This window comes from Podarcis melisellensis (genome assembly GCF_964234715.1).
Source record: "Podarcis melisellensis genome assembly, chromosome: 9".
NCBI lineage: Eukaryota > Metazoa > Chordata > Lepidosauria > Squamata > Lacertidae > Podarcis > Podarcis melisellensis.
In genome coordinates, this window is record NC_138541.1 from 75658501 (window position 1) to 75684513 (window position 26013).

At 43.3% G+C, this 26013-nt stretch overlaps 1 protein-coding gene across 1 annotated transcript in view; it reads left to right on the plus strand.

Annotated features, from left to right (window-relative positions):
• Positions 1-2896: 2896 nt before the first annotated feature.
• The window catches only part of BOD1L1 (biorientation of chromosomes in cell division 1 like 1), a 38381-nt gene continuing 15264 nt past the window's right edge, over positions 2897-26013 (plus strand). Inside the window, exons 1-12 of the mRNA XM_081925530.1 lie at positions 2897-3248; positions 6534-6658; positions 8068-8258; positions 9678-10304; positions 10581-10730; positions 12899-13068; positions 13908-14022; positions 14195-14339; positions 14532-14607; positions 14954-20549; positions 21966-22033; positions 23308-23377. Of these exons, the coding sequence (XP_081781656.1) occupies positions 2979-3248; positions 6534-6658; positions 8068-8258; positions 9678-10304; positions 10581-10730; positions 12899-13068; positions 13908-14022; positions 14195-14339; positions 14532-14607; positions 14954-20549; positions 21966-22033; positions 23308-23377 (7603 nt within the window). The 5' untranslated portion in view covers positions 2897-2978. The remainder of the gene's footprint in view (positions 3249-6533; positions 6659-8067; positions 8259-9677; positions 10305-10580; positions 10731-12898; positions 13069-13907; positions 14023-14194; positions 14340-14531; positions 14608-14953; positions 20550-21965; positions 22034-23307; positions 23378-26013) is intronic.

Here is a 26013-nt window from a genome sequence, read left to right on the forward strand (position 1 = left end):
AACCCATCTAAACCAAAGAGCGCCATTCAGTGATTTGTGGGGGGGGGGGTTAGAGATCACTCTCTTTTATACGAAGCAGCTGATGTGAGCAACATGCAGCAGCTGACAGGGGTTCTTGACCCTTTGGGTGGCAGGCTGAAGCCAATTGTCACCTCACATGTGGCATTCTGCAGGCAAACCTGAATGCATGGTCCATATGGCAGACAGCATGTAAAGAGGGTGCATAAAGCAGCATAAGAAAGGGAATATCTGGATACCTGTGGTCATCTGAACTGTGCACCTGTTCTCATGTACGCACAATGCACCGTCATGCTATGACATTTGACTATCCTAAATGTGGGGAATATTGTCATTCAGTGGGGAATACTGAGAAACTGAGATAAATTATGTGACTGTCCAAAAAGGTACATTGGGGAATATTGAAAACACCCACCAAACATTAACCAGTGAATCATAAACCGTAGAATTGTACAGTTGGAAGGGACCCCGAGGGTCATCTAGTCCAACCCCCTGCAATGCACAAATCTCAACTAAAGCATCCATGACAGATACCTTCCAACCTTTGCTTACAAACCTCCAAGGAAGGAGAGTTCACAACCTCCCTAGGAAGACTGTTCCACAGTCGAACAGCTCTTACTGTCAGAAAGTTCTTCCTGGTGTTGAAGATATTCACGGTTAACATTGATCTCCCACCCCCACTTTTCAGGCATTTGGGTAGCGGTCCACATTCATTGATACGTTTCTGACTTTCAGAACATTAATAAAATTGGTGTGGGGTTCACCCAATTTTCTACCCTAAGTGATGCATGCACACCTCTAATCGCAAACAATTTTGAGTGGAGCCTATTTGAATTGAAAGTAGGGTAAAGAATGAATTCAACATGTGGATGGCAGCCCAGACCCCATTTATGTAGTGCTGGGGCAAACATTCGCCTGTGAGAACTTGTGGCTCAAGATTCAGAGGCCGGGGTGGTGGTGGGGCAGAGTTCAGGCTGAGTGAGATTTGCTTTCGGTCCACTCCCAATTAAGATTTCTACTCCCACTGCAACTGATAACTAATCCCAAAGCTTGGGCTAAATTTCATCTGTCCCCTAGAATCACTGAGATGAGATGGTGGAAGAAGATACAGACAATTCCAGATGAGACTTTTAACATAATCGCCTGTAATCAAGGAGGAAGCGATGTGTCGTTGAAGAGCTATAAAAACACAAGAAATCTGCTGACTTTCCTTGGTCTGGGTAAATTGTCAGTGAGGGCACTTGTCTCTGGGCTTTTAACCAGCTGGCCTGCTGCCTCCCACGGTATTTGTTCATGTTTGGATCTGAGCACCTGGTACTTTAAAAGCTGCTCATATGAGGAGCAAATCAGATGTGATGTACGAGATCCATGGCTGGGTGTTCTGACTCATATGGAGGCGACTCCTCACTTATGCAGGGATTACATTCTGGACCCCTGCGCACATAAAGTGAGGAAGGACCATCTAGACACCCTTTAAACACTCTCTCTGCCACTTTCTCTTCTATAGATCCAAAAAACACTGCACCCAAAAATATCTGCCACTAGAATTGAAGCTCTGGGGCTGGCAAGAGACTGGAGGGTGCATAGGATAAGCACTATCCTCCACATGAGCTGTTGGGGGGGTGGCTGAGCAGCATTTTGAAAAGCCTCTGGTCTCTTCGGGGCTTTCTCTGCCCTGATGTCCTCTTCGGGCTTCAGGAAGGGTCTCCTTGTGAGTCATGTTCTCTCCTGCCATTTCCAGGTTTGAATTGAATTACCGTATTTTTTGCTCTATAAGGCACACCAGACCATATGACGCACCTAGTTTTTGGAGGAGGGAAACAAGAAAAAAAAATATTCTGAATCTCAGAAGCCAGAACAACAGAAGGGATCGCTGCACAGCAAAAGCAGCGATCCCTCTTGCTGTTCTGGCTTCTGGGATAGCTGCGCAGTCTGCATTCACTCCATAAGACGCACACAGATTTCACATCTTCTCCAGTGGCAGGGGGCTGGGCTGCAGCCACAGCAACTCTGGGGTAGCTCTGTAGAAGCTGCAGCCATTTCTCCTCACTTCTGCAGGGACAGGCGGGGCCCCATCCCTTGGGATTCTGCCGCCCAAGGAGGCTGCCTCTGTCCACCTCACGAACAGGCTGGCCCTTCTATTATCCCCCAAAGGAGGAAAACGCAGGTTCTGTACTAAACATAGAACCAGTGCTTTTTTTCTTGGGGTACGCAGGGGTATGCATACCCCTAAACATTTTGTGAATCTTTGGACTTTGGTCCATTTACTGTATTTATTTTTCCCAATTTGAACTATAAAATGGTGATTTTCTTGAGTCAAAATGAGAGTACCCCTAGACATTTTTTTAAGAAAAAAGTACTGAGTAGAACGCATTTTGCATGTTCAATCCTATCATTCATTAGGTTCGCATCTTCAGTTCTTGGCATCTCCAGGGAGGATGGAGGAAGAATCATGCCTGAAACCCAAGTCAGCGTAGATAATAGAAGCCTCAAGATGGTGCGTCGTCTATATTCTATTCTATTCTGTTCTATTGCATTCTGTTCTGTTCCATTCCATTCCATTCTACTGTCTTCCATTTCATTCCCCGCCTTTTCCCCAAACAGAAACCAGAAGGCTTCCAGCAAAGAAACAAGAGCAGCCAATCACAGACCGCGCCACATTCCCAGGGGCGGAGCCAAGAGCAAGGGGCGTGGCCTGAATAACGTCGTCGCGCGTCTGTTTTGTTTTGCCCCGCTGCTGCTGCGCGCAGGCGTACTTTGGCGGGCGAAATAGCCCCGCCCCCCCGCTCGCCTTATGGGCCGACGGTGCCCCTCTTTCCCCCTTGCGTTTCGTTGTCTTGCACTTCCGGCGCCGTCCTTTTCTGCTTCCGGGTTGGGGCGGAGAGGGTGGAGCGTCGCGGGCGCCGCCGCTGCTGCCGCTGCCGCTTCCTCGGTAACCAGCCGCCGTGTGAGGAAGCGCCATGTCCAGCAGCGGCAGCGCCGTCGCCGCAACAGCAGCACCGGCAGCGGCGGCCTCGGCGGCGACAGCAGCCTCGCCTCCCGCCCAGCCGCCGCCGCCGCCCCCTCCGCCTCCCCCTCCGCCGCCTCAGCCGCAGCCCCCGCCGCCGCTCCCCGGGACCTCCTCGGCCGCCGCCGAGCCCGAGCTGGTCTCCCTCATCCTCAACCGCCTCAAGAGCCAAGGCCTCTTCGACCAGTTCCGCCGCGACTGCCTGGCCGACGTGGACACCAAGGTGAGGGGACGCGGGGAGGGGGCCCTTCGGAGCCCCGTTTGCCCAGAGACTCGCGCCCTCCCGCCGCGCCCACACCTGGACCAGCCCCTGGCGGCGGCAGCAGGAGGCGCTTCTGGAAACGCCCCCCCCCCCGTCGGATAGCAGAAGCTCTGCCTGTTGAGTGCCAGCCTGCCTGCCAGAGGCGTCGAGGCGAAGGGCTGCAGCTCGGGGGTAGAGCCTGTGCTTCTTGGTCCAGAGCCCTGTCCTTGGTATTAACGTCATTGCTTTTAGGTTTATTTACACACACACATGCACACTGCCTCCCCCCCTCCCACCTACAAGAGGGACTCGAGGCGTTTTAAGGACGAGAATAAGAACTGTTGAAAACGTAGAAGAAGGAGGAAACTTTAATAGACTTAAAACCGTCCATCTACATTTCGCCTGACATTGGGGCGAGGGCCGTGTGATGTTGTGCAGTTGCACACGCAACTGTTGAATCAGGAGGAAGCCCAGCGCAGAGCCCAGCCGTGCAGCATGGCGTTGTGCTTGGCCGCTGGCCTCTCCCCGGCTGGCCCTGTGGGCAAATTGAGCTACGCAGAGGGGGCAGTCAGGATGGGACTTGTAGTCCCCACTTGGCAGGACCACTAGGCCGCAGAGGCAGTGACCTGTTGGTCATAGGGCAGGGTATGACCAAAAGCTCAGGACTCTGGGAGCTCAGTCCCATCCAAGAGACTTTGAGGGGCCAAAGACACCTCTGCCCCCTAGAGTTGGTGTGTGTTTCTCAAACTTGGGTCTCCAGCTGTTGTCAGACTACAACACTCATCATCCCTAACTAGCTGGGGTGATGGGCGTTGTAGTTTGGAGACCTGAGTTTGAGAAACAGAGATCTGTTAAAACCATGCAAATAAATACAGTAAGGAAAACAGCAGGGCACCAGCCCCGCCCATTAAAAGCAGTCAGTTCCTAAAGGCCTGTTGGAAAGGACAGTGAGCCTGCCTAGCATCTCTAGATAAGAAATTCCAAAGTTGCCTGGGAGCAGCCACCCCTGAGAAGGCTCCTCTGTGTGAAGCCCCAAACCTGCTGCCAGTCAGTGCAAGCAATATGGAGCTAGACTTGTGCAAGCAATATGGAGCTAGACTACTGGGCAGAGCCTGGCTGTGCCTGGCAGTTTGGGATGTGTGGCTTAATGGATGTGGGGTTTTACCTAAAAGTGAAAACAGAGACAAGTATAAAACAGCTCTTTTCCTTTAATTCTCCACCTTTGTGCTGTGAATTTGCATGAGGCGTCAGGTCAAACAGAAGACCTTGCAATCCTAGTTGCCAGGCAATTGAGAAAGATACCAAAGCTCTGCCCTCACCCAACCACTATTGTGAATACTCATTCATCTCCTGTTTTCCTCTTCCCTAGGCTAGTATCTTAGTGAAATAGATCTCACTGTGGTAGGAAATTTGGGGGGGGGGGGCTGTACCACTTCGGACTGAAGGTGCAGACTCATATGATAGAATGATTTGCAATTCAAAAACATGCTTTGTGCGTAGAGAATTAGATGTTGAGGAGAACTAGGCTATTGTAGTATGCATTGAGTGCAGATTTATTGTTGAAAGGCAGCTAAAATTTCAAATAACAGTAGTGTGTGAGGATGTGTCTGCATCTATACTGCAAGTGCAAGAGAGTACTCCGTCCTGTTTTTTCAGAAAGAGGTGTAGGAACTCACCATTGTTCTCTCACAATGGCGCCCACCTGAAAAAAGCCATGAGATCTTGGTTTAAAACAAATTATGCTAAATTTCATAACAAGCCAATTTCAAGCCATGTCTGGTTCCTTAAAATTACTCTTGTGTAAACCAGAATCCTCAGGTTGAATATAAAACCAAGCAGGGTTTTATATTCAATCCTCAGGTTGAATATAAAACCAAGATTGAAACAAAACTTTTTTTGTGTTGTATGCAAACCTGACAGTTAGATTGGACTCATACAGGCTTTTCAACATAGTGCTAAACCTGTCAGTTTGGATTTCATAGTGCAGAAAGTATTAATCTGATGTGTAGAGATCTTTCCTGTTCTACTAAATTCAAGAGGGTTCTGGAAGCTTCTCTGTGTGAAAGAAACAAACAGAAGGTTTGTTTGTGTTATTCCTTCAGAGAAGCTGAGTACAGCTGGCTTAAACTGATTCTCTTCTCCTCTTCAAGGTTATGCTGACTATACTATAATAAGAGGCCAGAAGGAGCCTCGGTTTCACTTTCTCTTTCTATTTCTTTTGCTTCTAGTGTGGTGTTCTGTACATAGCGTGCTTAGTGTTAAGGTTTAGTCTTATTACAGTGGTACCTCGGGTTACATACGCTTCAGGTTACAGATGCTTCGGGTTACAGACTTTGCTAACCCATAAATAGTGCTTCAGGTTAAGAACTTTGCTTCAGGATGAAAACAGAAATTGTGCTCCAGCGGTGTGGCAGCAGCAGGAGGCCCAATTAGCTAAAGTGGTGCTTCAGGTTAAGAACAGTTTCAGGTTAACAACGGACCTCTGGAACGAATTAAGTACTTAACCCGAGTACTTAAGTTATTGTAAGTTTAAGAAGTCTGCAGCAACTGGATTTCTTATGGACAGTGCCAATCCTGAATGTATTGGATTTGTGATCATTATGCTCATTTTTCTTAAGTAGCAGTAAAGCTCTGCTGAATGAAATACAATTGCCTCTGGTCTATTTTTGGGGAAATCCTGCAGTGTGTTTAAGTTTTTACTCTGCTAACTATACACTGGAATCTACTCTGGATCAATACTGAGTAGAATTTCAATGTCAAAACCATGATTAGTGTTATATGTAAATGCGGCCAATTTCAGCCAATATGCAAGGCTTAAGCAAGTGAGATACCTACTCCTGGCTTAAGACCTGTTGGCAGGGAAATTTTCTTTAAATTAAAACATTTGTTCCTCTGCCCCAGTTAGAGAAGGCTGGTGTGTATTATGTATTTCCTCCCCCTTTTTAATTGAGTCACTTTAAGCTATGGTGTGTTATCAAACTATAGACTAGACACATTAAAATCAGTGGGCTTAGTTAGTGACTAGCTTAAATCCATGGATTTCAGTGAGACTTCTCCTGTGTATGAATAAGTGATTGGGTGGTATTCAGCTACGTTTTATCCAGAGTAGACCCATTGAGATTAGTAAATATAAATTAAACTCATTAATTTCAATGGGTCTACACTGAGTTAAACTTAGTTGAGTACCTTCCATTGTGTCCAATCTCATGAATGCCAAGGATATGCTAATAAGAAGTTTCACATAGCATTTCTCATTTTTCCTTTTAGCCTGCTTATCAGAATTTGAGGCAGCGGGTGGACAACTTTGTTTCCAACCATCTAGCAACTCATACATGGAGTCCTCACCTGAACAAGAACCAACTGAGAAACAATATTAGACAACAGGTTCTCAAGTAAGTTTCACTCCTTAAAATGCAGCAATGCCTAATGTAGTTGCATTGGTGAAAACAGTACAGGGGTCCAACAAATGCTTTTTAGTGGTGTTCAGATAGCTGCTGACACATCATAAATTAAAACATCCTTCATTTCATGACCAGTTTGACAGGGTGAGAGTGGGAAGACTGCTGTTTGAATCATTGTGACAACTCACTAGTCTCTGAATTTAGTAGGAAGTTCACAGAAATATAAGAAATCATATGTCTTGTATTTATCACTTATACTTCTTAACCTAAGAAATTGGATCTCCGCTCCATTTTTTTAACATAGAAAAAGCACTTACTAGTTTCAAGAGCAATTTAGGGAGTAGTTTAATAGATTACCATGTTTCAACTTGAGGATATTGCAGGTGTAGGCTTTGCTATGTTTAAATACATCCATATCAGGTTATTATATTATTTTGAAAGCCAGATATTTACTATCGCTGTCTTCAGCACCATTGGGGTACAGTTTACCACGATTACCAACCAAGCATTAAAGGGAAATAGAGCTTTTATACATTCTCAGAAGGTACAATTTCGGTTCATTAAATGCTTTAAGTGTCCTATGAGTTAATACCAATCTTATTCTCTGAGCGTAGAGCCTTATGTAGCCAAAATGGCACCATCCAGTTACTAGTGGGAGTTATCAGCAGGCTTGTGGCGTCTCCCCAGACTTGCAGAACACAAGAAATGTTTAGTGGGGGAGCCTTAATGGGGACTGGGGCTACATTTTTACCTAAAACCATTTTGAAAATTGGTAATACTTTAACTTTTTAATTCTCTCTCTCTCTGTGTGTGTGCCTGTACAGTATTGTAATGACCATCGTCTACAAACAGTGAAAATTTGATTGACTGAATTACAAGATAAAAAAGAGTATTTCTGTTGGCTTGAAGCAAAAATAAAGTATTGCTTTTTAGCAAGTGTATTCACTGCGTGTGCTTCAGCACTGTTATCCCCATAATGGGCAGCCAAGTATTTTCCCCCTGCTCCTCCCCAAGAAGTAAACAAGTTTGAAGCTTTCTTGTTATAGTGCATTATTATAAGAGAGCTGGGGTAGGGTAGTGGCTAAGCGTGACCTATGAACCAGGAAGATCCAATTTCAAATGCTGCAGTAAATTTCATATGTGTTGTTTAGGCTAGTGACTCTCTGTCACTATCAAATACATGCATGCTTTGTAATATGCAGATGAATCTAGAGTATCTTATTAGGCTGTTGGGAACCCCAAGAATATATATGATGAAGTCTTTGCACAACTGAAATAAGCTCTTACTATTGTTATCATTGTCATCATCATCATCTTCCTGTACAGAGTTATTGCAGGACCAATATGAGGCGAACTTCCTAGACCAAAATATGCTATTTTATGTTGTTGTTTTGTTTCAGATCTGGAATGCTAGAATCTGGAATTGACAGAATAATTTCTCAAGTTGTCGATCCAAAGATCAATCACATATTCAGGCCGCAAGTAGAGAAAGCTGTCCATGAATTTTTAGCCACATTAAGCCACAAAGAGGAGGCCAGTCCCATTGCAGCTGCACCTGAGGAAAAACCAGACACTTCTGTTCTGATGCAAGGTATTTATGTCCATTGCTCCCGGCAGAACTGATGTGCTATGAAGTCTTAATTTGGAGCTTGGTGATTATGTAAGCAGATGGAAAGGTATCAAGGAAGGGAAGTTGAAGTTTAGCCTCCCAACTTCTTAGTAAGTGTTCATGGTGCAATCTTACCAGTATAGGAGTTGGTCTGAAATTGAGTTGAGTCCTAATTAATTATCATGATTTCCTCCAAGGATCAATTATATGTAGGATGATTCTGTCATTTATTCTACTCATATTGATCCAGAGCAGAACTCCAGTGTATAGTTAGCAGAGTAAAAATTAAACACGTTGCAGGATCCCCAAAAAATAGACCAGAGGCAATTGTATTTCATCCAGCAGAGCTTTACTGCTGCTAAAGAAAATTGAGAATAATTTTCACAAATCCAGTGCATTCAGGATTGGCACTGTCCATAAGAAGTGCAGTTGCATCAGACTTAACTCAAACTTGCAATACCTTATAATAAGACTAAACCTTAACACTAAACATACTATATACAAAGCACCACACAGTTGGAAAGAGAGATGAAAAAGAGAGTGAAACCAGGTTCCTTCTGGTCTTGCTATTAGAGTCAGCATGACCTTGACAGAAAAAGATAATAGAATCAGTTTTAAGCCTGCTATACTCAGCTGCTCTGAAGGAATAACCCAAACATCATGTGTTTCTTTCACACAGAGAAGCTTCCACAACTCTCTTGAATTAGTTGCAGGTAGGTAACAGTGTTGGTCTGCTGTAGTCGAAACAAAATTAAAAAAAAATCCTTCCAGTAGCATCTTAGAGACCAACTAAGTTAGTTCTTGGTATGAGCTTTAGTGTGCATGCACACTTCTTCAGATCTTCAGCTGGTCTCTAAGGTGCTACTGGAAGGAATTTTTTAATTTTCTCTTGAATTAATTAGAATAGGAAAGATCTCTACACATCAGATCAGTACTTTCTGTGCTAAGAAATGCAAACTGGAGGATCCCCCTGCCCCAGAAAAATCTTTGATCACATTGGACGTTCACCATATACAGTGGTACCTCTGGTTGCGAACGGGATCCATTCCGGAGGCTCGTTCGCAACCTGAAAAGAACACACCCCACATCTGCACACGCGCGGGTTGCAATTTGCCGCTTCTGCGCATGTGCTTGACGGCATTTTGCATGTCTGTGCATGCACGAGCGGTGAAACCCAGAAGTAACCCTTTCTGGTACTTCCGGGTCACTGCAGGACACAACCTGAAAACGCACAACCTGAAAAAAACGTAACATGAGGTATGACTGTATGCGTGAAACCTGCAATATCCCCTCCCCTCAATTCTTCAGGTTTCTTTTTTGCTTTAATATATGAGACATAAATGTAAGAGCAGATTTTTCTGACTAATGGATGACATTTGTTCTTACTTAACTCCTTTGAAGGTGTTCCTGCTTCCACTCCAAGCACAAATGTAGCTAATGATGCTATGTCCATTTTGGAAACAATCACTTCTCTAAACCAAGAAGCAAGTGCAGCCAGGGCATCCACAGAAGCAACAAATTCAAAGACTAATGACAGAGTTCCGAAAAAACTCCTGTCTCAGCAGAGCACAGATGGTGGTATAGAGAAAGACGGTGGTGTAGAGAATTCAGAAGATCTGCTAGATGGAGAGAAATTGCTTTGTGAGACTGCAGAAGAAAGCTCTGAACCAGTATCCAACTCAGAAGATGTAAATAACTTATTTTCTTCAAGTGAAGAAGGGAAAAGTCTGTCAAAAGAAATTAACAGTTTGGTTAACCCAAGCAAGGAAGCTGTACAGGAAAGTGATGAGCAGAAAAGTAAACCGATGGCCCAAAGTGATAGGAAAATAGAGAGCATGGAGAAAGGAGAGAGGAAAAAGGAGAAGAAAGAAAAATCTGAGAAAAAGTTGGACCGCTTGAAAAAGAGTGGTGATGATCTAAAGGCTAAAGAAGAGAAGTCCCTGAAAGATAGAGAGGCAGAATCAACCAAATATTCAGCTCTGGAGAAGAACAGTAGTAAGCACAAAGCAATTGAAAGTACAAAAGCAGGTATAAAAACCACAGGTGGCCACGCAATATGAGGGTTGGGCGGGGCTATTGGGGTTGATAAGAAAGTTCTAATTTATGTAGGATGCTCTAGTGTTAGAAAGCAAATATTTGCAACAGCATTTTGTTGCTTATGTGTACTTAGAGTGCCATTGCAGCTTTCCATGTGATGTTTGAAGGATGTAAATTGGCAAGCCTCCCCCAGGGATTCATGTAAACCGTTTCCACTTGCATGTGGGACTCTGGGCCCATGTTTTAAAAGATCTTCCTTTCTTTCAGAACTAGAGTTGGAGGATTCTGATGTTGACATACTCAGCGATATCACTGTTAGCTCTGTGCACACCAGTGATCTTTCTTCCTTTGAAGAACAAAGTGAAGAGGAAGTTGTGCTTTCAGACAGCACAGAAGAAGGAGAGATCGTTTCTGATGGTAAGGTAACAGTCCTGAATCTGCACTGGATTTAATTCCCTAGCCAGGAGAAAGCAAAATGTGAACATTTATCTTCAAATATGCATCTTTGACCACTAGTCCTAGTAGCTAGGGATGCTGGGAGTTGTCCCAACAGCTGGGGACCCAAGTTTGAGAAATAATGTGTTATACTGATGTTGATACAGAGTTTAATAACATCTGATTGCAGTAGTGGCTGGCGGTGGGGGGTGCTGTTACTTCCCTGGCCTCTCAATACGGGTGTTGCTACCAGTAACCATGAGGGTCAGGGGCGAGGCAGGAGAGAGGTTCATGCAGGTGCTGCAGTGGAGCCAATCAAATGCTTCCTTTGCTGGGTCTGCAGTGCAGGAACCTCCCTGCTGATTGGCCCCTCTTAGCTACCAATAGTGACTTGATTAGGAAGCCACACCACTTTGCCACCTCCTCCTACCTGCCCTAAATGCACAGACGGGAGCATTCATGCAAGCTCGCACAAACGTACACACTGATATCTAGGTACAACACAGGAAAAATATTTTTCATCAGTATTGACATGAAATCACCCATTTTTTTGAAACTGGTCAAAAATGAATTGAGTATACAGTTCAGTAGCAGAGATGTTGCATGCCCTCACATAGACAACCTATTTTCATCACAGGGTTAAATTTGCTGTGTTCTGTGCAGTTTGAAAATTGCATAGCTGTGGGCACAAAACTCTTAAATTAATCTGCAGCCAAATGCTAGGCTTGTCTTTATCATCTCATTAATCCCATGTAATCTGTTAGTTGAGAGTACAGTATAATCTAAATGGGGTGTTCAGTTAGGGCTGTACACAGGCCCCCTAATCCACCCTGTGACTGAAATCTGTGGCCCGTGGATCAGGTTGATATGCCCTGTGCCACCTGGGGACTACCTTGGAGCTGTCCCCCAAACAAGTGGGGGATTGGAGTACCATTTTTAATGGATTTTAAAACCATATTTTAATATTCAGTTAAAATGGGGCTTTAAAATGATCAAGGATGGAGGTGCACCATAACTGTGCAGAATAGGATCCTGTATGGTGCGGCTTTCCTGCAGGAAATCTTGCAGTGCAGCACCCACTGCCCATGGAATCAATGCCTCTGCTCAACAGCTGTTGCATCAATTCTGTGGGGCATCAAGGCAGGAAGGAGACTCATAGCATTGGGCCTACCTTCTCCCAGAAGACAGCTGCCAGCCAAGTAAGTCTTGGAGGTATTGCACAGTTTTCTGGCCCAGTTTATCTGCCTCTACTTCTGCCTGCTGTCCCATCCTCTGACAGCAACCAATTTGTCTGGACCAAGACAACCTGACTCAGAGCAAGTCATGGCTGTGTACTCGAGTTGTCTGAGTGCTCCAAACAAGCCCCATTTGGCTTGGGCCTCATCTAAATCCAGTGCTCAGTCTAGGGTTCATCAGGCCATCTATTCAAATGCTAATACATTTTCTGATTTTAGTGGATATGCCTGTGCTGCATCACAAATTTAAACCAACGCATACCTTCAAGAAATTCTTGCTGAGACAGCTAGGTATTCTACAATACTGTTGCAATATTTCAATTTCCAGAATCCTTGCCAACTTGCCTTGTAGCACCTGGGTACTAAGTGCTCTATGTTGCTGTTTATTAATAAACTAACTTTCTTTAACCCCCCAACAGATTTTGGGGATTTAAGCTCTCCCTTAGTTTTAGATGTGTGGGGGGGAAAAGGGAAGAATTTGAAGAGATCTGTGCAAGCACAGAATGTTTGTCAACTGGCCAGGGGGCGGTGGGGAAGCTTGCCTTGGTGGCTGATTTTTCACTTCCAGCTTCTGCATTGAGCGCTGCTCCAGTAGGTCCCCTGACTGCCAGTATCAGATTTTGAGGTGGAACACAAGGAGCTACAGTAAGAAGAAGGCAGAAAGGTTCTTTTGTTCACATGGAACATTTTGCCTGTCCCTTTCATCCCAACCTAGATCTGGCTTTTAAAAACATATTTCCGTTAAGGTTGGGGAGGGGGTTCTTGTGTACTTCCAGATGTTTGTTGGGCTCCAGTTCCTATTATCCCAGAACTTTGCCTTTGCTGATGGGAGTTGGAGTTCACTGACATCTTGCATGGCACCAGATTCCTTATCCATGCTGTCTAGTAACCTTCATTGTCTCTATGTTTCTCTAGATGATGAAGAAGAACCTAATCAGGTTAAAACAAAGCCAGAGGCTGATTGGGCCAGCAATAAAAAAACAAAATCTGGGCGACATGCTTACGTCCATAAGCCTTACCTCTACTCCAAGTATTATAGTGATTCTGATGATGAAGGGACTGTGGAGCAACGCCGCCAGTCTGTTGTAAGTTTGGTTTATTTTATTTTTTAAAAAAATTATTTAGCAAAGAAATGAGAACAAGAAAACAATCGAGACTACAAACACAATACATGTGTAGACATTTCAGGCATAAGAAACTGCTTCTCTCCTTTGTTCTGACCTATTTTGGAATGCTTGGAACACAAGCTAGTTCAGTTTGGACCAGTGTTGTGCCATTCTCAAGCCTCTTGCTTATTATCAATTAATGTGGCAGTCAGCTATTCCTAATGATACCTCTTCTGACCTCCAGTCTTTTCAAGAAGCATTTCTGGAGACTTGGTCTTGGTGTGGTTATGTCCAGTAGTCTTAATGGAGGGAAAACTAAAGAATATTAAGAAAAGTTTCATGTCTTGAGGAACTCGTTAATTTCTTTATCGGATGAACTTCTGTTTGATACACAAAATTACTGCCAGCATATTGATCCATTGGAGAGGGTTTTGTTTTGCATTTCAGAATAGATTGGTACTGTGTCCAAACTGAGTTAATTTGCTTGATTACAATTTCTGGGGGGAGGGGATTTACTTTGCAGACAAGAAAGTACAATCAAAAGGGTTATTAGGTTTTTAGAAACATATTGTGGGTTTATTTCAATAAAACAAAAACAGTTATGGCCAGCATCTAGAGAAGCCTTTGCATGACAGGAATAGGGTTTTCACGTTTTGATTTTTTACAGCAGTCCTTCATACCTCATTGGGTGCCACTGAAGATACTCTTCTAGCCTTCAGGGAAGCTTTCTGGGGAGACATAGAGGCTGCTGGTGGAAGCAGGGTAGTGAAAACATGCTTTGGATCCCATCATATGAACTCCCATTTTCTTATCTTCAGGCTAGAGAAAAAGAAGAGAGACTGTTAAGGAGAAGGCTTAACAGAGAAAAACTTGAAGAAAAGCGGAAACAGAAAGCTGCAGAAAAAACGAAAACACTGAAAGGTGCAAATCAAGGTGCGGAGCTGTACTTCAGATGAACATTTCTTGTGCTGTTTTCTATTTGCGAGTTAGTTGCTTTTTTGCACAAGAGAGTGTATACTTAATTTAGTACTCGCCAAACAATTTATTTCATTTTGCATCCAAAATATCAGAAATTGCAGCTTGATACTTTACTGTGTCGTTCTAGGTAAGAGCACTCAAACCCTGGAAGAAACTCCTACCAGAGGACTTGAATTGAAAGCCAGCGGTAGCAGCATCAAGGATGTTCTGAAAGAACAAAGATTTTTAGAAAAGAAGGTAGCCCTCAGCAGGAAAAGAAAGAGAGAGTCAAGGTAATTGCAGAGGACATAAAATTAGTATGTTTTGCATATTACAAAGTGCAAATCCTTTGAAAGTAGTATAGATACAGTTTGAAATAGTTTGGGAACCATGGTTTTAGGCCCATAAACCATGACCATGGGCTGCACTATAGGTGATGATGGGAGTTGTAGCCCAATACATCTCTTTTTTTATTATTCTTTCAGGCATGAAGAAGAAGGCAAGAAGAAAAAATGTGAGCAGCTTGAGAAGGATCCTGGAGAACCTCAGAAGATTACTGAAGTAAGTCCCTCATTTAAACTTTGGTTCTTGTTCTGTAAGACTGTAAGCTTGAGCTGTACCTTTAAAATTCAAAAATATAACTAGTATTGTTTGCACTTCAGTACTGTTTTATAGGTTTTAAGCCATTAGTATAATGAAGAAAATCTTAACTACTAAGATTTAAGTTAGATTACTATTAACCTTTTAAAAATGATTTAATGCACAAAATTACATGCTGCACAATGCAGTTAATTCTTCCAATTAAATTCAAGGATTTCAGTTCAGACAATGAGCATGGGCTTTGACATGATTCAGGTGAAAATACCCTTTCGCACAAAGAAATCATACTTACATTTTTATATTGTAGGGTGTTGAAAAGCCCTCCGCAAAAGAAGTGAAGGCCAGTCAAGGCAAAAATGAAGCAAGTAAACTTGTGAGAAGACTTTCAGAGACGGTGCATTCAGTTGATGAAAACAGAAATGATTCCAAGGTAGAAAAAGAACACAAAAGAAGACCATCTACTTCTCTCCAGATAGAAGGAATGCAGCAGGATACTGAGCCCCGAGATCCCAAATCTCAGATTGATAGAGCAGAGACCAGCTCGGAAGAACCTCAAAAGCAGAAAAGCATACTTAAAAATGAAAAGCATGTTAAAAAGGATGATTCAGAAATCCAAAGTTTTAGAAGTGCACCCAGGAAAGAGGCTAGATCATCAAAAGATAAAAATGAAAAAGAGAAAAGTATTTCCGAAGATAAATTATTAATTAAGCATAAATGTAAAGGAGATGTGTTTCATAAAACAGGTGACGAGGCTGAAAATTTGCCATCTGAGAAAGGCCTGAAAAGCGAGGAGAATCTTCAGAAGCATAGCCAGCTAACAAAATCTTTTTCAGATGACAAAGCTGAATGGAAGAATAAGCACAGAAGTGAAAGGAAAACATCAGCAAACAGCAAAGATCTGAAAAGTGTTTCTGAACATGCTTTAAAAAATGAAGAAAATTCACGTAAAGAAAACAGAAAAGACAGACAGGGTTCTATAGATAAACCCAGAGCAGACCACAAGTCTAAAAGACTGTCAAGTGATTTAAGGCCACAGAAAGAGTCTCAAGATACATCAAAGCAACATAGTTTTGTAACATCAAGGAAAGGGGAAGGTTATTCAGAAGACAAACATGATGCAGAATCGACAAACTCTGATAACACTTTAAAGCAAGGTGATAGTATACACAAAGACAGGCGGAAATCAAAGAATGCTTTGGAAGAGAAGTTACTGTTAAAGTCCAGGTCCAAGAGCCACAGCAAGCAAGGCAAAATACCTGAACCTAAACTACAAGAAAGTTCCTCCAAGCAGGAATCAGGACAGAAATCCGGGCCTAATTCAGAAGAGACTGATCCAGATAAGCAGTGTAAATCCAAAACTGAAATTAAAGGTTTTGAAGAAAATTCTGTAGAATTGGACCCTGACAGTGGAGCACATTCAGTTAGTAGTTCTCAAAAAGACTTCAGTCATCGAGTTAAGCCACAGTCAATAGAAAAATCATCTGCAAAAGAGAGAAATAAAAGTGATAAAGATTTAAGTAGTTCAAGACTGGAAAGGAAAATGTCAGCTGAAGGTCACAAGAGCAGAAGTTTGAAGCATAATAGTAAGGACATGAAAAAGAGAGAAGATGACAGCAAACCAGATGACAAAGCTGTTAAACAAGTAGAGACTCATGCAAAGTTGCAAGAAAATCTGCTCACAGATAAAAGAACAACTAAAAAATCAGCTAGTGAAAGCAGAAAGGGAAGTTTTTCATTCCAAGAAATAGATAAAAGAGAAGAAAAATCATCAGCAGAAATGTCAGTCTGGACTAGTGGGCACATGTTACATTCTGAAGAATGCCAAGAGCCAATGGATACACAGTCAGAACAAAGGGACAGCAATGCACAGCATCAAATAACTCAACCTAAAGAAGAAATCAGTAATAATTCACAACAAGAAACTAAATTTAAAAACAATGCCAAAGACCAAATGCACCATAATTCATTGCATGAGTTGAATAAAACTTTGCCTACAAAGGAAATCTCAAAATCTTCCCCTTCCAGTTTCAGTAACCCCAAACAAAAGTTTGAAAAGACTCCTACGAAGGAAATGGATGTGCCAAGTGATCCCTTTAAAAGTGAAGAAAGCAGTTCTCCAACCAAGCAGCTGTCAAATGAAGGTGTTGTCCATCAAAAATCTATGGATATGACTGTTGCAGAAGTCAAAAACCCTTTGAGTGATGTATCTATGGAGGAATCTCTTAATTTGGATAGGCCAGCTAATAAAGATACCATTTCAGACAATGAAGCACATACTGCTAAAACGGAACAGCATGGTAGCATTGTATTCGATGGTAACATAAAAGAGAGTGATATCACTGACATGGAAATTTCTAATGCAGGTGACAAAGGGCACCTAAGTTGTAAAGAAGTGACTGAAGAGAAAACGAGTGGTTTTATATGCATTCAAGAAGGTACTATGCAAAAGATTACTGGAATTGCTTTAACTGGCAGTATAAAGAGTGATCAGATGACCAGCCCAACTATAGTATATACAGAGGTATGTGCAAACAAAGGCAAAACAAATCAAAACCATACTGTCAGTGCTGTAATAGAATTGTCTTCAGGGTCAGTGCCCAAGAACACTCCAGAAGAAATTGGTGAAATGTCCGTGATGGCTAGTAAGCGAGGAGGTGATTTAAGAAGAGTCGCTGAAGATAAAAATGAAAACAATGTAGTAGGCAGCAGTGTAGGAAGCAGCAGTTGTGTTAGCATCAGCAATAGCATGGAGACTGATGTGACTGTTATCGGGACGAGCACAGAGAGAACTACTGGGAGTGCTGTAACAGCTACTAGCACTGGAGGAAGCCAAAGTGAAGAAGGTACATCAATCCATTTGCAAAGAGAAGGCGATGCCACTATTACTTGCTCAGAAGAAAAAAGTGAGACTGCTTTGAGCTGTACAAGTATAGAAGCAGACGAAGGTTTCACTGTGGGATGTTGGACCCCAAATAAGGAAGGTGCTCATTCCATATCAGAATGTCCTGTCACAGCGACTGAAGAAAGTGGTGTTGGCACTGAAGGACTTAGCGTGTGTGAAAGTTCCTCAACCAGTACAAAGGAGGAGGAAAGTGGAGAATGCATTGTGAATTATGCAGAAGAGCATTCTAAACAATTAATCAATGAAACTAGGGTAGAACTTGAACAGACTGTGAATAGTGTTGAAGCAGAAGAGAAAGATGATGCTGTAACCAGTGCAGGTTCTGAAGAAAGGTGTGTGGCTTCCGTCTGTAGCGGTACAAGCAACTTTGACAGTGCTACTACCTGCCTCAGTGAAGTAGAAAGTGATGGTGCTGTTACCAGTGCGGGTACTGAAGCGAAGGATAGACCTGTGACAAGTGAAAATCCAGATGAATTTCGGAGTAATGCAGCTGGAAGTGAGCATGCTAAAGCTGCTGAGGGTGCTGTGACTTGTACGGCTGCCGAGAGAGGAAGTCCTGGCTCTGCCATCTGTTCAGTGACTGGTACTGACTCGCAAGATGAGCGTGCTGTGACTGGCGTGTGTGCTCAGGCGGCGAACAATGTGGCAACTGGGCCGCACGCTGACAAGAGTGAAGACATTGTGAATGGTGAGAGTGCCGTCACCAGCACAGGCATAACAGCGGAAGATGGTCCTGAAGCTGCAGCTGCGTGCACTGGTTTGGAGGACAGCAATGAAGGTTTTGCAGCAGCTTCAGATACACAAGAAAAATATGAGTTTGCCACAGACAGTACAGCAGCTAGAGCGGAAACAAACATCATTGATGTCAGTCAAGGTTCCTATGATGATGAAGGTTGTGTGACTAGTACTGGTGCAAAAGAAGACGATGAAGAAGGTGAAAATTTTGTTACTAGTACAGGGAGAGGGAACGAAGAAGCGGAACAGACTTTGACCTGTACAGGAACAGAAGAAAGTGAAAGGGTGCTGATTTGTGTTGGAGCCAAAGAAAGTGGAAGTTCCTCCATCTGCCTTGCTGCAGGCCAGCTTAGAACTGACTTGGGTGAGCTGACCTCAGATGTCGATAAAGGTGCTGTTGACAGCATGACAGGCTTAGAGAAGGACTTGAAAATTGATGATATCCACAACAGTACAAAGGGAGTAGTTGAAAGTAGCACCACTAGCGTTGGTGTGGCCAGTGAAGATGTTATGGCATTTGGTGCAAAGAAAGAGTCTCAATTTACTGAGAATTATGAATGTGACGTGATTAGTGCAACCTCAAAGCAAGGTGTGGATCAAGAGTCAGCTGTGGAAGAGAAGAATGAGGATGCCACATCTTTCATAGATACCAGGAAATCTGAAGGCCCGTTTAGGATAGGCTCAAAGAAAGTAGCTGTTCTCTCAGCATCTGCTAATGAAGATGAGAGAAGTGAAGGGGAGACCATCTCTACAAGTGTGGTCAAAGTGTGCCCTACCTCTGCTCAGTCTTCTGCTAAGCATACTGATCAAACACCACTTGTTGCAAAAGCAGTTGAAAACCTTGAGAAAACTCCAAGCCTCATCAGTACAGAAGATTTCAACACCCCTACGCCTAGCACAGCTGTTGAATATATGAATCAGGATGGAACTGCTGGGAAACAAAATAACGTTTCTACAAGTATCTTGGAAGAATTTGAAGCCCCTATGCCAAGTGCAACAATAGAAGATGGCAAAAGTGCATTTTTTACTATACAAGCTGCAGAAAAGACCACTACTGTGGAAATGGACGCTATTCCCATGCCCAGTATGTCAGCTGGAAGTGCTGATGAAGTTCATAGCAAAGACGAAAGGGATGAATGCACTGTGATTTCCACAAGCATAGTTGAAGAGTTAGAGACTTCCATTTCCCAGGAAAGAACTGAAGATGCAGAAGAACATTTCCCCTTAAGATTGGAACAAACTGCAGACACAGCTATGATCTCAACAAGCTCAGTAGAACCGTTTGAGACTTCTGTGTCTCCTGTTGAGACACAAGACATTGATCAGGTCTGTAGAACCCAAGGAAGGTTTGAGACTTCCACCATCTCTACTACAGAAGGATGTGACAAAACCATCCATGGTGCATTTGTGCCAGTAGAAGCTAAAGAAAGAACTACGGGTGCTGGAGTTTCCACAGATGGAGCAGAACATGTTCAGGAAGCCACAAGCCAAGAGATTGAATTTGTGGTTCAAAACACTGAAGAAAACAACCAGAGTGCTGTAATTTTGGTTCAGAAGGGAGGAGAGTATGATGCTTTTGGACTTAGTGTTGCCACTGCTAAACCTGACAATGAGTTGGTTGCCTTGAGTGCAGACATGCCAGAGGATAGTATAGCAGCCGGAATAGTGGAAGAATGTGACAGTGTCTCTACTGTTGCTGTCTCAGAGAAAACTCCACTTGAATTTTCAAGCAAAGAAGTTGAAGATGAACGTGTGCTTCAAAAAGAAAGCCAAAGATTCCATCAGAGGGAACCTGAGGGTGCTGTGGAAGAATTAACCACAGATGACACCACATGCACAGAAATGCCTGAAAATACAGTGCAATCTGATAGCATAGGAGAAAGCCTTGGCACAGAAATTTTGAACCCTTCTGTCAGTGATGGAACATCCACCGAAGACCACGTGAATGAATGCAGAACCCAAGAGAGTGGGCAACATACTGAAGTTCCATCTGGTATGCCACTGGAACAGAAAAGTGGGGATGTAAATTTAGCAATAGACAATATTAGTCACAAGCCAGTATTAGAAACTGACCTTGGTGAAACAATGGATCTCCCCAACAGGAAATGCTCGACTTCATTACTTGTCGAATTGGGGGGAAATTCCAAGGACAGAGCACTTGGAGGAGGAACAGTTCAGGGTAGTCACTTGGCTGACATAAATGCTAAAGCGGATGACCAGAATGAAAAGGAAGCGTTTTCTCAAGGGAGTGCAGCATATCAGTCTGGTAAGTTCCTTATGTACTGCAGTATTTTGAGACTTCGGAATTTAATGATTGGGGTGTGTAGGAAGTTAGACTTAGGAGCCAGTTAGCATAAATAAGCAAACAGCCTGCAGTTGATCAAGTATACAAAGAAATAATATAGTAAACAAAGTTGAGATTTTCCTATTTAATATAGTTAAGAACAGGATTAGGGTCAACTTTAGAGTTTTAAGGATAGCAGCTAGACTATTGGCTAGCACGAAACCTTCATTTTTTTGTAATTTTTTTTTTGTTACTCAGCAAAATTTATATACCACTCTAAGCAGTTTTATTTACAACATTTCTATGAAACCCCTGAAATCAAATTTCCAAGAAAGGTGGCAATGATGAATAAAATTCAGTAAGTCATGGTTCTAAAACCACAGCAGAGAGAATATGCACCTGAGGTTAAAATTCTTGGGGAACGAAAGGTCTGTCTGCCTGCTGCCCGAAATATATTGGTTTAGGTATCTGGCAGGTAAGTTTTATGTGGCATTAACCATTGAAATGAATGAACATAACTAAGGTATAATAACTTCAATGGGTAATTTAAACTGAGTAAAACGTACCTGAATACCACCCACACTCTTTAGCTGCCACATCAGACTTCAGATAGTGGAGCACTTTGAAGCAGTAACTTGCAGTATAAAGTATGAAGTAGTGCAAAGAATCAAAGCCTTTATAAAACTGAAAATTGTCTTACAATCCTACACCTTTGAAATCATGGTGTGTAAATGTTATATTCTTTCGTCCCTAGGGTTATGCTGGATTTGGCAATATCTGGAAGAGTTAGGAATTTCTAGAACTGTTCTGTTTTGTGGAACAGACAATAAAGTTCATGTTTAACTTTCTAACTGGGATATCCTCTGAAGCCGTGTCATGGAAGGCTTGGTTATTTTAAACCCACCAGTTCCTAATGAAACACAGAGAAAGGAACAGTTACCTGCACCAGAAGCTTCCATCTTTAATAATCTTGTAGCATAGCCTGAATGGAGAGAGAGATTAGCCTGCTTTTGCCTAGATATAAAATGCCACAGAGAATAAGGAATCTTGCAAGTAAGTTTAATTGTAAAATCTTTACTGAAGAGAGCCAAAGGCACAACAGGGGCACTGTATGCCCATTTCATCCCCCAAGAGGAATGTAGTTTGAGGGCGCCTGCTTCTGTCAAAGAGCACAAAGCACAGAGACACTGTTGATTCATATGCTAGGGCCTTGTGAGAACATGCTGAATACTGAGCTTGCTGTTAAAATAATATATTAATAGAGTGATGCTTGGGATTCTAGACAAAGGACTCTATGAAGGAATGCAGTTAATAGATGACATCAAATATTGCAGGACAGCAATAACATTGCAAGGAGTATAATCAAATGAATATAAACATCTAAATTGCTTTTGTTAGACAGCAAAGAAATTCACCCAGTTGTGGCTGAAGAGCTGGAAGAAAGGACCAGGATGACAGCTATTGAGGTATTATGGTGTTTTAAAAGATTTTATTCCTTATACCTTTGATTTAGTTTCTGGACTTAATTAGGGAGAAAAGTTAATTTATTTGAATTCTTTCCCCATCCCAATAAATTTATAGTGAAACTTTTACATCCTGCAGTACAATCTAAAACAAACTAACTGAAAATAAATAAGGAAAGGGAAAACAAAGTAAATACAAAGCCATCTTTCAGAGGTAGATCTTAATCAAGTGTCACACAGAAAGGGCTGGACCCTCCCAGCTCTCACCCAGGAGCTTCCCTTTCTGCTCCCACTCTGGGAGATCTTCCCTTTCCAGCCTTTCACGCAGGGTCATTCACCAGCCAGCCATCTCCATCATGTGCATACAGTCTCCTCAGTGATCCAGAGTAGAAACCGCTCAAAAAAAAAAAAAAAGAAAAGAAACAAGAAAAAGAAGCAGGAATATATTTTTAAAAAGTTTTTCTCTCTAAATTCGCTCCAAATTGTACACAGAATCCTTTCTCTCTCAGCTCTGTCTCTGCCAGCTCAGAATATTCCGTAATCTCTCCATCCATGGTTCCATTCCGCTTCTCCAACATCATAATTCCACTGCAAGACTATTTTACTTCTCCAGGCACCTGTGTAAAGGTCCTCTCCATTCCATCATCTACTGCCTCCAGCTTTATCATTCCACTTCTTCTGGCAGGCCTTGTTCTGGCAATCAATATTTTTCTCCAAAGCTTCTGTGTCTTTAACCTCATCTTTCTCTTGACCATTTTCATTCACCACCTTATCCATCTCAGTTCAGATCTATTTTAGTTGCTCATCCAGTAATTGCTGTATGATGCCAACAGTCAATGGGGTGTCCAACAGTGTTTTTGCCATATTGAGTGTTCTTGGTCTTATTGACAACTCACTCTCCACTTTAAGGTTTATAGTCTCTGCCTTAAAGGCTTGAGTCTCCTGTCTTCTTATCTCCAGACCTTATTCTTTTCCCACAGTTTCACTTTGCAGCCAGCACTTTCATCAAAGGGATGGTAGGTTGAAAATAGCTTTCTAACTTTTAGAACACCCCTTAGCTGTTTATGTTGATACTTCATGTCAAATTTCAGACTCTCAAAGGAACTTTTCTGGATTTTATTACCAGAATATTCAGGTTTTCCATACAGACATTTCCATGCCTGTGAAATAATGATTATCCACTTTTAGTGTAAGTACTGGATAATTTAACAAACTGAGTATGCCCTAACTACTCATTTTTGGAGTCCTGAAAGATTTTCCTTCCCTTCACTTCATAGGACCCACAATGTAGAAGCATGGAAGAAGAAAACCTCTCTGAAGAGATTCAACCAGAATTGATTTCCAAAGGTAAATTCCTGTTTCTAACGGCAGTGATAAACTGTTGCAGGTTATAATCTTCGGGATGAATCAATAGAATTAAATATTACATTTCATAAAACATCTGACCCACATCAGGAGGTTAGTCATGCAGCCCCAATTGTTCCTGGGGAGTGAGACTTGCATTTAGTGCAGCTTAATTTAAGTGGGTGCAGATCGATCAGATTTTTATTTTTTTTTAGGGTTCTGTAAATTCTTTATTGTAACATCAGTGAAGCAAAAAGAAAAGAAAAATTCCCTTTTGCACAGCAACTCCTTAGGGCCTAGCCTGAGCACCATGCCAGATGCCGTGTACGCAATCCACTAATTGCAATATCAGGACCAAAAAAACCCCAAGTGACTGGAATTCAAGACCAGTTCTGCTCCACCTGTTGGAACCAAGCTGCCATTTGACAGAGGAAAGGGGTCAGCCACACACAAAAAGGCTGCCATTACAATCACTAATAGTTTGGCCTCTGCATTAACACCAAAACTTTGTGAGCTCCCTAGCCTGTCTCAAGCCTAGCTCTTTTCTCAATGAGAGATCCCCACATTTTGTTGAATGGCTGTGGCTGCTGACCCATATTTGGATGCCTCTTTCCCCAAGTCATTCTGCTATATGCAGCGTGGGAACCCCTGTTGCTATTTCTCCCTCATTCAATGACTCGGTAATAATACAGTGAAGCAGAGGCAGCGGTGAACAATCGTTGAATGTTGCTGGTAGGTGACGTATTGTGCCTCAGAGGCTCCACAGCATGGCCACGGCCCTATAGATGCCCACATTGTGGTAATAGAAGTAGCAGAGGCCAGCAAAGGTGAGCGCTGAGACCAGGTAGAGGCCAGTGTTGGCCAGTTTAATAGAGGTTTCTCCATGGACGTAGTCAGTTACTATTTGCCCAAGGCCCCAGTGACCGTGGAGTGTGAGAGTGGCAGCCAATGAGTAGTCCATGGTTGGTCCAGGATACAGGTAAGCTGCTGGCAGGAGCCCAAGCAGGAGGCCACTGACTGCTCACTCACCAGTCCAGTGCAGAGAGGCAGCCTTGGAACCAGCGACTCTCCGCCGTGGGGTCTGCCCAGCCCCACCCGCAACAGCCCCGCTGCCATCTTGCACCGTTTGCCGTCCAGATCTATCAGATGTTATACAAGGTCAGGCAGTTGACAGGTGGGTGTCAGAAGCAGCCCCCAGAAGGCTGAACAAAAGTGGTTCCCCACCCTTGCCATAGTGTTAAGTGTACTAAACTGAACTAAAAGTAAATGTCTGAAAAACTATTCCGCTGCACTAGCTGTTTCAGCATTGGAGAGAGAGATCTTAAATCCTCATTTCAGTTGAGGCCCCCCCATCCTTTCAGTTTACCGTATTTTTCGTCCCATAGGACGCACCTAGTTTTTTTGGGGGGAAATAAAGGGAATTTCCCCCCCTTTATTTCCCCCCCCCAAAAAAAAACCAGGTCGGGGAAACCGAACCAGGTCGAGGAACAGTGGGACGGCGGCGCTGCGCCTCCCTGCTGTCCCCCGAGCTTGTGGGGCTGGCCGATGTCTGTCCGGTGCGCGGGGCGCTCTGCTTCAGGGCGCCTTTCGCGCCAGGCGGCAGGCTGCTATCTGCAGCGTGGGGAGCCCTGCGGGGAACTCCTGCAGGACTCCCCACGCTGCGGATGTCTGCCCGGTGCGAGGGGCGCTCTGCTTCAGGGTGCTCTTTGTGCCGGGCGGCAGGCTGCGATCCGCAGCATGAGGAGCCCTGCGGGGACCTCCCGCAGGGCTGCCTAGGCTGCGGGTGTGTTCCCGAAGCGCCGGGCGCTCTGCTTTCAGGGCGCCCAACGCTCCGGGAAGCAGGCTGCTATCCGCAGCCTAGACAGCCCTGTGGGAACTCCCGCAGGGCTGCCTAGGCTGCGGATGTCTTTCTGAAGCCTGGAGAGCGAGAGGGGTCGGTGCGCACCGACCCCTCTCGCTCTCCACGCTTCAGCGAAAGCCTGCATTCCCCCCCATATTTCCCCTTCATTTTTGGAGGGGAAAAAGTGCGTCCTATAGGGCGAAAAATACGGTAAGTAAATTTAGTGTAACTCAAATTTAACCCTTGTGAGGGTTGTATACAGCGAAGTAGTTCCATCAGTACAAGGACTTCCGGCTGTGCAATGGAATGTCCCCTCCCTCTCCCTGTGTGCCCCCTAAATCTGTTCTGGGTGTTTCCCCTCACCCTCAAGTGCAAATTTGGGAAGGGTGCAGAGAGGCCATGGGTACAGGGTGTTGTTGTGCATATGGAACTACTGCCTTGGTAAAGTATTTCACAGTTTCTAAGATATTTACAAGGGAGTCCTTTTGCTTTGATATGTAATTCTTGTTATATAAGGCAAATGTTAAATTTGCAAAACTTTTATTAGAGACATTTTTAGAGCACTCCCTCTGCTTTGTTTGAGATTATTCTACCTAGGTAAAAGGAAGTTGTTTATAAAATAATCATGTCTTCTGTCAGGGCTGAGTGTGCACAGCAGACAGTGAATTTCATAGTTTGAAACTGCAAGGAATGTAAACACCCCGTTGCTGTTTGAGAAACTAAGATCCAACTCTGTCTTTGACAGTATATTTAACAACTGAAATGTTCTCTTGTAGTTTAATGTAGTATCAATGAAAGG